Genomic DNA, 15,308 nt, shown 5'->3' with positions numbered 1-15,308 from the left:
AGCTATGTTAATAAAAACTTTATGAAACCAGAGTAAATTATCATAAATATTAAGAAATAAAATAAAGTAATAACTATTACTGAATATGCGAGAGGAGGAAGGAAGGAGAAGAATTGTGATCATACCAGATTGGCACTCCAACGTGTTCTTGACATAGCTGCCTGAGTGGCTGTCATGTTAGGTGCATGTACTCCTATCCTTGATGCTATTCTCTCCACATACCATGCTGATCTTAAATATGCAAATATATAATTTAAGAATCTTTTGAAAATTTAACAATACTGTTGAGAGCATAAATCTATATAAACTTTTACCTTGAATTACTATTTAAAATCAATCAACTTTAAAAAAAAATTAGCACAAATTTCAGGATAAAAATAACTGTACATGAAAATATAACTACTCATCAATTAAACGATTAATTCAAAAACATTAAACTTTACTACTTTTAATTTTACATTTTCAAAAAATCTACATCAGACAATTTTATTTTAGATTACTGAAAAATAAACTGACTTAAAACATGTCACAGATGCATAATATAACAAACTAAACATGCAATTTAGAATGTCAAGAGATGACAGGCTTGTACATTTCTGAAAGAAAGGTGATTGCTAAAATATCTTATAGCAATGTGTGTGGACGGTATGAATGAGTGAGAAAGAAAGAGCACAAGTTTATCAAAAATTAATTTCTAATTTGGAAAGAAATTATAACTTACACAACAGACAACAAAAGGCATGAACCTTTCAGAAATAAGAACAAGTGAGGAATCAGCTTACAAAAAGATTTAAGAGAATTAAAGACCAACGGATTAAAAGTTTTAAATTGTAACTCAAATGCTATGCCATCCCCCCCCCCCAATCTCTGTGTTCTTAATTCACAGAAAACTATTAATGAAGTTAAAATATTGGAAAACAAGCAAAAGGATGTTTGCTAGCTTGTTCATCATTTTATTTTTTCTAATATCCAAGGTCAAGCAGTGTTAAAGTTAGAGCATTCCCTCTCCCCCACCTGTTTGTATTCCTTTTTGACTAACAATCTCTTCACCTTCTTCAACCAAATTCATTTGTTTTTCTCTACTGGTTTCCTGATACTGTCATTACTGTCTTGAGTCCCCTACCAATTTTGAGGTGTTCACATATGAATAATTACATGGATATGAAATGTCCATTAAAATTGAAATAACATAGATTGAAATAACATAAATTAATTGATATAAACATATGGGCTTAGATTGGAGAAGCTCAAATTTAATCATTTAAACATTCTTTTACTGGAAAAGTCAACCTCCTCTGTAATTTTGATGTTGATTATTTATTCCAAATGGCAAACAAAACAAACTGTAGTAATCTGTGGTACCACCAAAGATTCCGTATAAATTTTTCACATGCTGATGAGAATACTAGATAAGCCTAAGCCCTCTCAATTTGTTCCTCACCAATAATCTTCTAATTACACCTTCATTAAAGTCATCACCTGATGTACAGACACACATACACAAGTAGGCAAAAAGACACAAACTACATTACATTTCACCAACAACATGTCCAGTATTATAATTTAGACAATTAATGGCTGGAGAAGGAATATACTATATATATATATATATATACAGTATGTGCATACAGAGTAAGTCCTCTGTTTATGAACGTTTGATTTATGCAGATTTGAACTTATGTCATCCAATATTTAGTCATTTTCATTTTATTTGAACACCCAATTCAAAGTTATGTGCTTAGAAACATTTGAGAAAGATATGGTAAAAAACTTGAGCAAGAGTGCGTAAGGTGATGGCTCATCCTTCATACAATGGCTGTATGATCTGCTCAGTGTTTAACCTCTTCATTATTAGTATCTGTGCCAAAATGACATTAAACTTAGCTCGTGTTTTGTCCGTTGACTCATTTGTTAGTACATGGAGATGAAATGCCATTAATTGAAATAACCTGGACATACAGCATAAATTAATTGATATATCCATATGGGCTTAGATTGCTGTGATCATATGACTGTTCATGTGAATTTTTATTGAGAGGCCTATACCTTGTCCATTTAATTGCAAATTACTATTATTAGTAAATTTTAATAATTAGTAGTACAGGTATGAATTGGTTTACACCATAGTTAGGTTCCTGAGAATTTCGCCGTAAAATGAAGCATAAATTGAAGCAAAAATATAATGGGAACATATGTTTAATGGAACATTAGGTTCCATTCCAAGATTTTCAGTAATCAACAGAAAATACTTGAAAAATGTTTTATTTTATGAAAGTTACATATTAAAAATTGATTTACGTTTAAGATATTAAAAATTAAATATTAAATATCACATATTAAAAATTAAAATACGTTTAAGATAATGTTTAGGAAAAAGAAAGAAAATTTACTGCTTTAAAAATGATAGAATAGATGTCTGTTTGGTTCTCTTTTTTTCTAATAATAAGTTATAGCATGGCTGCAGAACTTCTCAATTCTATTCTTAACAGTTGAGCTCTGCTCCCAGTTGGAGTCGTTTAAGAGTAATAGCCTCTTGCAATGATTTTACTGTTAGTGTCCTAACCAGCATTGCAAGTCAGCTTCACTTTCCTCTGTGTCTTCTTTGTACAGTTGTTCAACTAACTCTTTCACTGAAAGCTCTTCACCATAACTTTCAAGGAGTTCATTTATGTCACTAACTTCTACATCCTCTAGTCCTACTTCCTTTGCTACTTTGTCACATTCTCTGTTACTGATGCAAGGGTAGTGTTGTGACCTTGCAAATCTCAAATGCAGTCAGTCCAAAGCTTATACCAGATGCCATTCACACATGATTTTGGCACTTCACTCCATGTCGTTGAAATGCTGGAAATTCCTTTCATGATGTCATATGACTTCCAGTAGTCTCAATGTGACATTATCAGACATTTGAATAGCCTGAGAAATTTCTTTGAGTATTATCCCTAACTAATAAGCCTTGAAGGTGGATATTGCTCCTTGATCCATGAGTTGTAAAAGTGAGGTTGAGTTTGGTGGAAGATAGACAATGTTGACCTCTAGACATGGGCAGTAGCAGAAAATTTTCCTGGGGGGGGGAGCTTGGACACAAATAATTACATCAATACATTTTTATTTAATTATTTGAGTATTTTTTCACAAGTGGCCCATTTTTTCCCCTCTGCAGATATCCATGCCTTTAGGCCACTGGTATTCAAATCACTCAAATCTGGAGGGTAACCAGGGGCAGTGTTCAGCAGCAGCAAAACCTTGTGAGGAAATCTATTTTTCGCACAAACTCCTTTACTGCTGGGCAAAAATATGATGTGTACCAGTCACTAAAAATTGGCTGAGTAATGCAGGCCTTTTTGTTGGAATGCCAGAAGACAGGAAGTTGTTTTTTCATGTTTCCCTTCATAGCACATGGTGTTTCTGAATGATAATCTAACATAAGTTTTAATCTAAAATTCCTGAAGCACTGCCACACAACAACCAAGTCAAAGGGTATAAACAATTTCTTCTTGGCTGCCTTGAACCCAGGGGCAGAACTTACTTCACATGCAATGAAGGTATAGTTGGGCAGCTTTTTCCAACAAAGGCCATTTGTTTGTCTATGTTAAAAACTAATTCGGGTAAGCTTTTGTTTATTGACAAGTTTTTTGAAAATGAAATGGAAATTCATTTGCAGCTGTAATACCAGCACTAGCTATTAAATCCATAATGTTAAAATGTCGGCACTAGCTGACATTTTAACATTATGGATTTTTGTTCTGTTCTTGAATCTAAAAAACCACAGTAAAATCATTAGAACCATCCTCTTCAATGCTTAACTCATCAAACAAAGATTTTGCTTTATACCTGATAAGTGATTCTATTAGAGGAAGATGACGGCGCGTCATGTTGCCAATCCAAAGGACAAGCAGATTTAAAATTTTTTTTTACTATTTTATTCCAGGAATAGATGTTGTAAGAGGGTCCCACACCAATATTGACCACTGATTAGGAATATTTCTTTCTGGTCTCAGCATTTTTCATTATAGTTGTTACAGCTTATGGTGCTAAATTCAAGGTAACACACATCTGACCAAGTTTCACCTTTCTCCATTCGCAAAATCAATTGTCAATGATTTACATTAATTTTTAGTCACCTGCCCAGATGTACTTGATGACCCAAGTCTTGGGGGAATGGTGGTAGATATTTGAAAATATTAATAAAAAGAAGAGTGCAAGATGGACCACAAACACATGAATACTTAGAAAACTGACAGCAACTAGGAGGAAAAAAATAAAACACCGAAGAGTAGGAGTGGCCATTAAAGGTGTTAGATGACTTTTCAGTTAAGTCTGATTTGTCTATGAGAGGTGCAAAAGTGAAGTGAGTGTAAATTGAAGCACCATAAACTAAGTCATACCTGTGATATTATTATTAGTAGTAAATTAATACTGTGCTGCAGTGATTGTAACATTGCTTGTAATATTTTTGGGAATCAGTGTGTTAATTAAACTGATAATACTGTAATAGATTTTATTAATATAAAGTGAATATAATGACTTCATAACAGCATCTAAGCATGTAAAAAATGATAGCTAATGCCAGTGCAGAAAAATATGCCAGAAAGTCCATAAGAAGTGTACCGAGTTTAAACGCAAACATATTAGGCACTAACACAGACAATAAGGAAAAAACCAAGTGATGCATTTAATCAGGCACATTATTACATGCTGTTAATTCCTACATAATATAGGAACTGATAATATTGAATACCTGACAAATAACTTGAATAACAAGGTACAAAACTACTGGTATAAGTATTATAATAAAAGCTTAATTGGGTTGGATTATCATGGTACCCTGTACATGAGTTGCAGGTATGTGCAAAGAAATAATGATAAATTTTAAAAAAGGCTACTTTGCTTATGATGGATATTGTGTCTTGTGCATTCGTTAACTTGTTTCAAATTTTTCATTCTACTGTTTTTAGTTCTTAAAAAAATGATGAAACAGACATTGAACACTCCATCACTCACTCAGTACTCTTAAATATAGGAAAAAAGAAAAGTGCACATTTCCACAATCGGTGTCTCAAGAGTAAGTAATATTATGTCCAACAAGAGAATTATGTACCTAAATTAAATTCCCCTGATATTCCATATAGTCAGGAATTTTCTGATAATCCCAAAACTAAAAATAATTGAATCCTTTTATATTTCAGCTCATAACAATGAAATATACAACACAATACTCCATCATTCAAACTGTTCACTCTGTAAATATGTCTGAAAAAAATGCAAGATTTATGAGAGAAGACAAATTTTCCATTTCCCCACTTATTATAATAGTTCCACACAAGATGTTTAAATTAACTTACTAACAATAGTCATCAAAGGCTTGACAAAGAATGCCATGTTGAAAAACGCTAGTTTTAGTTGTTTGTATTCACCCCTTTCAGATTTTCAGTCCTCAGTTTTATTTCTTAAATTATGGTTTTGCATACTTTTAGTTTACAAGGATCACATTTCTGCATTTAATTTTTGAATTAAGCTATATCTTAAATGAGTTTTCAGAGGGCACTTGACAGAAAAAACAGCATACAAACACAATAACATTTGATAAAAAGTATATAACCAAATATTTTGATCTGCAACTTAAAGATCATCTTCCAGTTGCAGTCTCCTTAAAGAGGAGACTATTTTTGGTACAGGGTAACAAAAATTAATATAATATTTTTGTCACCTTGTACCAAACACAAACTACATATATATTTTTTAATGATACCTGAAATTGGTTCAGAGGTTCTAGATTCTTGTAAATATATGGGACAGGTACTCTCACAGAGGATTGGAGTTCTTAGGAACAGACTGGTATGGATCTATGATATGCAGGATCTGTGATGAAACCATTTGTTGCATCATTCTTTTGATAGTGCCAAGTTCTAGCTGAAGCAGACAAGTACTCCATTAAGAAAAATTGTGGTGCCTGTTTTTTTTTTGTTTGTTTTTTTGAGAAGGATGGTGAGCAGAGTTTTATTACATTCATTAACATTAATTCATTATCATTAACCTACCTTCACCTGTGAAGGTAGGTTAATGATATATAGAAGTTGTCAGCATGTCAGAGGAAGAAGTAAAGAAGAGGATGTCCAGAAAAGCTACTTTTCTTAATGATGAATTTGATACAAGAGTATAGGAGGTTTGTGTGTGTGTGTGGTAGGAATAAAGGTAGAGCATCTTTAGGATATGAACATATAGTGATGATGTCAAGCACACAGCATACCTAAAATGATAGGCAAGGTTGTATGGAAGCAAATAGAGTCTTCTAAATGGTCTAGGTAGTAATTTGCTAAAGAAAGGGAGAGAAAAGAGCATTCCCATGCAGTTCCATTGATCTGCTTGTAACTGTTTCCCCATATAAAGTAGCCTGAAGGATGATGAAACTGAACAAATTACATGTCTGGAAGAAACATCTGAGACAATCATGTAAGGTTTCAGCCAGAACAGTAAATAAATAAACCCAGTAAATAAAAACAATGTTAAAAATGACTATGAAATCTGTAGGTTGTGAGGATAAGTTTATTTTTGCCAAGAAATCTGATTTATTTATTTTAATATAGAAGAAGGGAATAGCCAGTAAAAGCACCCAAGAGAAGTGACAGAAAAAAAAAATTTGCAAAGCATTTTGCAGACCAATAGAAATGAGGGATCTACCAAAATGCATTTGATTTCTTGATAGTATCCCTCTCCCGCTAACAACTTGGTCAAGTAAAGAATTTAGTTTTTTTTGGCCTCTTTGGAGGGTTGTGTTCAATCTCTTCACAAGTAGCTCTACATGTGTAAGAGAAGGTTGTATGCCTCTTATAATTAATAGCATCCATAACTACTACAGCTCTTACACGACAGAACAGCTATCTGACTATCTCAGAGATTTTAAGGTTTTAAATTCAAATGGCAAAAAGTCTGAAGGATAAAGTTTAAGCTTTGAGTAGTGAGAAAGCAACTACAAGGGATTTATTGGCTTCATCACTTGAGAGGGAAAATAAGCTCAATGGTATGAAGGAAATCTTGAAAAGAAATATCCTTAGGAACTATAGCAAAATAATGTCCTTTTGTAGAGAACTGCTTTTATGTGGGATTAACTAAGTGTTCAGAAATGGTGACTATCCCTTTGTTCATGGCAGGGCTGTTGAATGCCAATTTTTGCTTTGACAAGAGAGAATCAAACTTTCACCATGGAAAAAGAAAATGACAGAAGATTTTCTGGATGTCCTCCTATCCAGCTCTCCATCTGGCATACTAACAGCTTCTAAATATTGCAAACCTATCTTCACACACAGCAAAACTCAGAATATCATCCTTCTCAAAAAACAGACATCGTCAAAATTCTTCTTAATAGAGAGACATATTGTCTATGCCAACCCTTATGATTTTCAACTAGAACTTGACACTATCCAAAGAATTATGCAGCAAATGCATATAGAGTCCCTTTCTCATACAATGTTGAAATCTCTGAAACAATTTCAAGAGTCCTAAAAATATAAGCTGATGCCTGTTTTCTTTCCTGTCATATTTCTTTCCTCCATATTACCTTCTACTGATAAACACCTTTTTATCTTCCTAGTGTTCACTGGGCTCCTTGTGACTGTCTACTCTCATACTTAGGACAAACAGGATGTCTAGTTGAGAAAAGACTGTAAGAACATTAATGGTACATCCTCTATAAAAAATTGAACAGTTTGGTCTAGTGTAGCACAGGATTGACATGGACTACAAAATCATCTGATTGATGATCCACCTTTTACATCAATGCCATTTGAAATTTGAGTGATTTTTTCAGAGAAAGTGCTATTATGCCTATCTAACTTGAACGGAATGACTGTATTTCATTTCCTTATTGATTGTAGATAAGAATATTTTTATTTATTTTATCATATATATGCATTTTGGTGGTGGGGGTGACAACACACACAATGGTACAATGTACTGGCACCTTTATATTAATAGTGATGTTTTGGCATATGGATACTAGGTAAATGTGTACTTTTTAACACATTTACCTGGTATACCAAACAAAGAGTAATGGCACCTATTGTTTTACAAAATAAGCACTGTATATATGTATCAATCTTATATCTACTATACCAGAACACAGTATCTAGTACACAGTTAATCTCTTTTGCAAGCCACTTTTAATTTTTTTCAAACTGTCAGTTCACAGAAATGATCTGTTTTTTGAATAGAAATATTTGGTTATATACTTTATTAAAAAAAAATTTCTTCTGTCTTTATTAATATACTATTTTTTTTAATCACATATTAACGATTATCACTCATGATTTACTAGAACTCTAGATCAAATTCAACTAAGAATAAAGATTTCAGTGCAAAGTATTAACAGTCAAAATTTCATTAATAATACTCATTTAATTATGTTTCTATTAATATTCTTATAGCCATTTAATTTTTACGATATGGTTTATAATGTAGTATTCTTATCTATCTTGTAATCCATTACTGGTATCAAAATATCACTCAGAGTATACTTATATAATCGTGATCTCTTTGCTTATGAATCAAAATGCTTTCATTTACATTTCAGTCAGTACTGCAATTCCCTGTTTGGTCAGTATGATGATTTGGTTACTGTTAACTAAGAAATCAGTGCTTTCTTCTAAAAGAAAGTAAAGTAATGAATATGATTAGGTTATCTTTAAAAAAAAATCCTCTAATGCCTTTTTTATTCCAAAAGGAATACATAGAACTCTTTTAGCTCCAACTAATTTCTGAACTCTTTACTATCAGCTGCTGTGATAACTGAGTTCATGACAACCAGGATTTTAAAATCATCAGGACAAGAATATGGTTATATAATTACCATAACATCACGATAGTAAACCATACTGATATTGTGGTCTAAAATAGCTTGACTTCTATGGTCAATTTTGAGTTGCAGGGTTAAAAATGCAAATTTACAGGGGAAAAAAGTCCAGGAAATTCAGGAACCAGCTTAAAAAAAAAAAAAAAGACCTAAAAAGTTCTTCTAGTTTGCAACTAAAATCAAACCTGTAATGTTCTTTCTTCTGGTAGTATAGCACTGAATGCCAGTTTTTGCTTTGACAAGAGAGAATCAAACTTTCACCATGGAAAAAGAAAATGACAGATGATTTTCTGGATGTTCTCCTATCCAGCTCTCCATCTGGCATACTAACAACTTCTGAATACTGCAAACCTATCTTCACACACAGCAAAACTCAGAACATCATCCTTCTCAAAAAACAGACTTTCCAAGCTTTCTTAATAAACATTTTGCTACTTTATGTTAATGCTAGCATATAGTCAATCATACATCATCTTAACATGCTAACCAATTCTATCATTCAAAACCAAGAGCATGTTTTTTGATATAAAGCACACAAAATGTCATCACCCACAAAAGGTTGGAAATCCTATAGCATATTTAGTAATATAGGATAAGGATCGCATAATCTAGGAATCATCCTCCTCTGAAGAGTAAATGTGGAACTATTTCAAGCCACTTCAGGCCTCTAATTAGCAGAATGGTGGTCACACACTTATCCAGTGTGTGACCACCACATTCCAGTGATGAATCTCTAATCTCTGCAGACATTTTGTTTTCTTGAATTGGCCTCCATCATTTCTTACTTTTCTGTTATGCTTGCTGAAGTCCTAACAGCAGTTGCCCAACATTCTTTTGCATTCCAGCTGCAGAAACATATGGAATCTTCTCTTCCTCCTCATTCATCTGCCTGTGTTCTCTGGAAGAGCCTTCCTCATTAAGTGTTTCCAAGAACTGCAATCGAACTTTTCAATTAAATTATCAGATTCTTTTTCTTTTAAATCTTAGCTACAAGCAAATAGCAGTACACTATTAATTAATTCTTAAGAAAATTATAAGAAAGAGCTTTATTGTAAGTGGAACTACAAACTGGAGTTACAATCAGATAAACAAGGTTAATCTACAGAATTAAACTGGAGGCTGAAAAACAGAATGCTCTTATGTATAATTAAAAATTTTAAGAACAAAAAAGCCACCTGAAATTGTATGTAACTTAGGAATAGAGCAAACTTGGTGATCCTGATCTAATGACAGATAATGAGCAACTACATAGTTTTTTTTTTAATACCTCCAAAGCAACAACCATTACTAGTATATGTCTAGTAACTGTGTGCAGCGCCGGCACATAGTATTTTTCTTGTGTGTGCGATTAATGTTCGCCACCTTCCCAAAAAAGTTTTTTTTTGAATAAAGTGTGAATAAAACGAACAGGAAATGAAAAATAAATGAAACTGCTTTACAGTATAATGTTACCTACAGATTAGTCCTGCTTATACAATTTTTTTTTACATGGAACTCAACAATTAATCATAAGTTGATTTATGATAGATCAAAAAATAAAGAAGAACTACTTTAGGTATATTTTTGTAAATTTTAATCAAAAATTACAGTGATATAATTGGGTCCAGGACAGGACACAGTTTCAGAATTTATTTGTTCGTTTCTGGGAAGATCTGAAGGGACCCGAATGGAAGACGATATACATTCATAATTATATGTACCATTCTGTACCATTCGTTGTTTGTTTAAACTCTTATCTCATATTTTTTGACATCTTTTCGCCTTTTCTTCTGCAGTGCCTGTGTATATTGCACACTTCGCACATGCCATCAGCCGGGCCTGACTGTGTTGTATTCTAGACAGTTGGCCTGTTCTGAGGGAAGAAAGAGGCAAACTTGGTTGGCCAAGTGGTTAGCGTATCTGCTCTCCAGCCAGGCTGCAGGTTTGAATCCCGATATGGGCATGGATGTTTGTGATTGTCTGTGAAAATATTAGTGGTGGTGGTAAGCAGTAGATAGCGTTGGCATAGATGATGTGGCTTGCTGTAGTTGGTGGATTGAGTAGTGGTGGTGGTGGTGGTGGAGAGTTGTAGAGTAGGTGCCCTCCCTCAAGTCTTTGGACTCCTTGGAGGTGTCACATAATAATAATAATAATGCAAAATTATCTGCCACCTAATGGCTGTCAGTAGCATTTGGCTTTCAAAGTGTCTGTCTATACATATTAATATATCTTATTATGCTTGTACTGTATAAAAAGAATAAAAAAAGGATACCCGAATTTCATTACACTAAAAGCAAGTCATTTTAATATCTTTATTTTCATTTAATTTCATTAGTCACATTTTATGTGATTTTCATTATATCAAAGCATCTTTATTGGATGGATCATGAACAAGGATTATTAAAATAAACACACAAAAGAAAACCTATACAGTTATATGAAGAATATAAACAATTTTGACTGTCTTTACTACTTGTCAATTTAAATCAGCTCTATTCTGGTTGTTCAGTGGCTCAATCACTGACTTTGCATAACCCTCATCTGTACTGCCTGATATGAGAATGTAAAATACCTAGTCTTGCCACAAATACTGTTACAACTTCCACACAAACTCACACTGCTCGCAGAATTGCACAAGCCCACTTCCATTAGTGGTGATGTGCACAGCAAACATTCGCGTGTTTATCAGTAGAGAGAGAGAGTTGTCTAGCTGTATGGATTAAGATGTAGTGTGGAGATTACAAGGACCATGTAGCTGTAATAGCACTTCACAGGTTGGAATGCAGCCACCTGTTATTTTCAACATGCTACAAACACTCAGGATCGGCAGGATAGCAGCGTAGCAGACTATTAACTGTTATAACAATACAGAAGATGCATCTGACCATCAAAGAACAGGTCAACCATGCTACTTAGGTTCAACCTAGGCCTAACTGCTTAGGCATAGGTTGAATCCACAAGTCTGATTTTTTTGTGTGTTTTATGTATATATGTAGTGGAATATGTATATCTAAAATCATCTTAATTGAAATCTTTCTTCTATGAAAAATAAATGCCAATTCGAAGTCATCCCATTTTTTTTCAGTTTGAAAAAAAATGGGATGACTTCGAAGCCTCTGCCAAAAAAAGTTCTGCAGGAGACCAAATAAAAAAAAGAAAATTTTTACAAGAGGTACTCTTGATAGGTGACTACAAAGAAAAATTGGTTCCATTCTGTTATTTTCACCTTGTCAGCCTGGATCGCCTTTTGAAAATAAAGAACACTGCAATTTTTTCATTTGTTTGTTCATTATAATTTCTGCACTAAATCCATTCATCAAGATGCAATTTTTTTAAGAAATCCTGAGATGGGTTGAAGTAAACAAATTACCTGTTGAGTTTTTACATATCACCAGCATTAATGTGAAAGCGGAATAAAATATTAAAAGATACAAATTTTGTTTTTATACAGTAACGTAATTATATGGGCAACGTAATTTCATATCACTAGGATTTGTAAAAAACAGGTACACTGCAGGTTGAAGCGCTTATAAAATTTTGTCCTGTTTTAACCAATTTTATTTAGCTATGTAATAAAATGAGAGAGTGAGAGGTCCCACACTCTCTCTCCCACACCTCATCACGCTATGACTTAAATTCATTCACTGTCTCTGCACTCACCACACTTTCAGGTAATGCATTCCAATCACTTACTCCTCTCCAGGCAAAAATCTTACTCTCAAACCCCAACTGACAATCTCTGTACAAATTAAAGGCAGAAACTCAAATTTATATGGATGTAAATTTAATGAATGTTGGAAAGGGTTCAGAGATGTATGACTAAAGTAATTTCTTGTCTCTCAAATGCTGAGTTTCTGGCTTTGATTTGTACAAACACGACAACCTGCATACCTAATTTAAAATAGTATGCAAAATCTCCTTATATAGCTTCCAGGGATGGCCTCTTGCTCCCCCCCCCCTCCCACTATCTACATTCGTTATATGAAACATCTCATCTAAATAAATCTGGTAATACCAACTTATATACCTCGATCATGTTCCTTTCCCCCCTTCCTTCTATTCACTAGTAAAAGTAGAATGTGAAATTTCTCTTTAAGTGACCATACTACCTAAGATTAGCTCTGCTAACACATTCTTGGATGCTGACAATGTCAAGTTCTTTCCTAATATCCTCATTTTTAATATGATATTGCCATTGATGCCATCTCTTCAGGCCCCTAATCTTTCTCAGGACTCTCATATTCACTGCACATTCACATTCTGCAGTCTCTAGTCTTTGGTCAAGTGTTTTACTTCTGACCCAGCTTTCAGATCCATAAGTTAAAATTGGTTTGAACACCATCTTGTATACAGCTAATTTAGTGTTTTGACTAATTTCTCTCTTATTCCATATAAATTTATTCAGTTGACTTCCTACTATACCAGCTTTGTTGATGTCCTCAATCTATCCTCATATTAAACATTCCAGTGACAAGAAACCCCCCCTTAGTCAATCATTTCTGAACCTTTTCCAACATTTCTTCATCCTTTTGAAAACCAGATGACCAAATCTCTGAACAATAACTCATATGTATCTTATCAAAGCCTTATACATCAAATCAGAACATCTTTACTTCCACATCGGTGTCTTATGCATCATTGCCATAATCCATTGTGCTGCATTCACAGTTTCAGTAAGATGTCCCCAAAATTTTAGGGGTCTTTATCCACCATCAATCCCAGATCTCCTCCATTTCCTGTAAGATATCTCCACCAATCTAATACTCCACATTCCATAATTTCTTCCCAAATTTTAAACCTTGCATTTTGTCATTTACCCATTCACAAAGTATATCCAAAGTGTATTGATGACAGAAAATTTCGTGTAACGTAAAAAAATCACATTAACTGATTAATCACTCGCTTAAAGTGGGAAATAGTATCATTTCACTCAATCGGGCTAACTGATTATCATGCATATCGAATTTGTTAAGCGAGGTTTTTCTGTACTTATCAGACAGCCAATCACACATTGATCTACTATCCAACTCCACCTGTTCCAATTTAATTACTGGTTTGTCATGTGGCACTCTGTCAAAGACTATTTCAAAATCTAAATATACTACTGTGTATGCATTCCAATGCATTTGTCACTTTGTTATATTAAGTAAGTGGATTACTAAAACACAATTTTCCTTTAGCAAACTCATGCTGTCCATTAGAGAGATGCTGCTGGTATCAATGGAATTCTGAATCCTGGTCCTCACTAGCCTAACACCTTGACTACAACTCCACAAAAGCAGACTTGCATATTATTCAAAGGCTTAGTCTTATCACCCTCTTTATGAAGTGGAACAATTGTGTCCTCTTTCCATTCCTTTGGAACTTGGCCAAGTCTAAGAATCACGTTAAAGATGGTGCTCCCTAGAACATCTGGAATATTCTCTCAAGCAAGTGAGAATCACGTTAAAGATGGTGCTCCCTAGAACATCTGGAATATTCTCTCAAGCAAGTGGTAATATACCTTGAAGTCATATAGCCTAACTGACATCAAGTTTACTCAATTCCTCATATACCTCCTGCTCACTCATCATCATTGGCTCCTTCTTCCTTTCCACTGCTATCAAGTTTCATCACAAGGATGAAATACTACCTTATGAACTGCACATTTAACATCTCCATCCACTGTATCCTCCTTGGTGGTTATCATTCCACCACTGTCACTAACCAATATTATCCTTCCATAATCATTGTTTCTTCTACTGGCCATATATCACAAAAAACTCCCTAGAAAATCTGCTGTTGCTCATACTGCACTTGTGATAACCTTACCAAGTGAGTCATCTTTCCTGCTTGCTCTTTGTATTCCTCTTGCAACTGATTATTGCCCCACTTCTTGTCCTGCCTCTACAATTCATTTTTCTTATAGACTGCATGCTTTACCTCTTTAGTCAACATTTCACACCTACTTTATTTAATCTCCTGACCTTTGGAATACATTCAGACATTGCCTCTTTCAGATAGTTATTATTATTATTAGACACCTCCAAAGGCTCATCGAGGGAGAGTGTGCCAACAGCATCGAACGATAGATCTCTTTCCAACTACTAACCACACTCAAACTTGCTTAACTTTTTTCATGAGCCATTAGTAGCAGAGGCTCTACCAATCAACCAACCTTCCTGAGCAAGGCCCAAGTAGCACTGGTGTTCCTATCCAATTCCTCATTCCATGATATAGTTGCAAGCCATCTCCTGAGTCATAATCATTTCATAGTCACTTTCACCAACTGGAGGAAGATTTGACACATTTTTTACAATAATATCCTCTGATGAAATAAATCAAATCTAAGACCCTTGACCCTCATGTTAACATGAGGGTCAAGGGTCTTAGATTTGATTTCAGTATGTAGTAGTATGTTTCAAGTATGTAGCAGTATGTTACATACTGCTACATACTGCCTGTTACATACTGCCAAATGCATGTGATTTATACAATTTAA

At 34.0% G+C, this 15,308-nt stretch overlaps 1 protein-coding gene across 1 annotated transcript in view; it reads right to left on the bottom strand.

The window, feature by feature from the left end:
• Positions 1-15,308, bottom strand: part of LOC150107323 (uncharacterized) — a 361,006-nt gene that overhangs the window by 268,497 nt on the left and 77,201 nt on the right. The window contains exon 5 of the mRNA XM_090391793.1: positions 126-231. Coding sequence (XP_090247919.1) covers positions 126-231 — 106 coding nt within the window. The remainder of the gene's footprint in view (positions 1-125; positions 232-15,308) is intronic.

This window comes from Typopeltis vanoorti, chromosome 4, assembly GCF_054136105.1.
Source record: "Typopeltis vanoorti isolate ZY-2024b chromosome 4, IOZ_Tvanoo_1.0, whole genome shotgun sequence".
NCBI classification, from domain to species: Eukaryota; Metazoa; Arthropoda; class Arachnida; order Uropygi; family Thelyphonidae; genus Typopeltis; species Typopeltis vanoorti.
The sequence above is the reverse complement of the archived record's forward strand: the minus strand, read 5'-3'. Positions and strand labels throughout refer to the sequence as shown.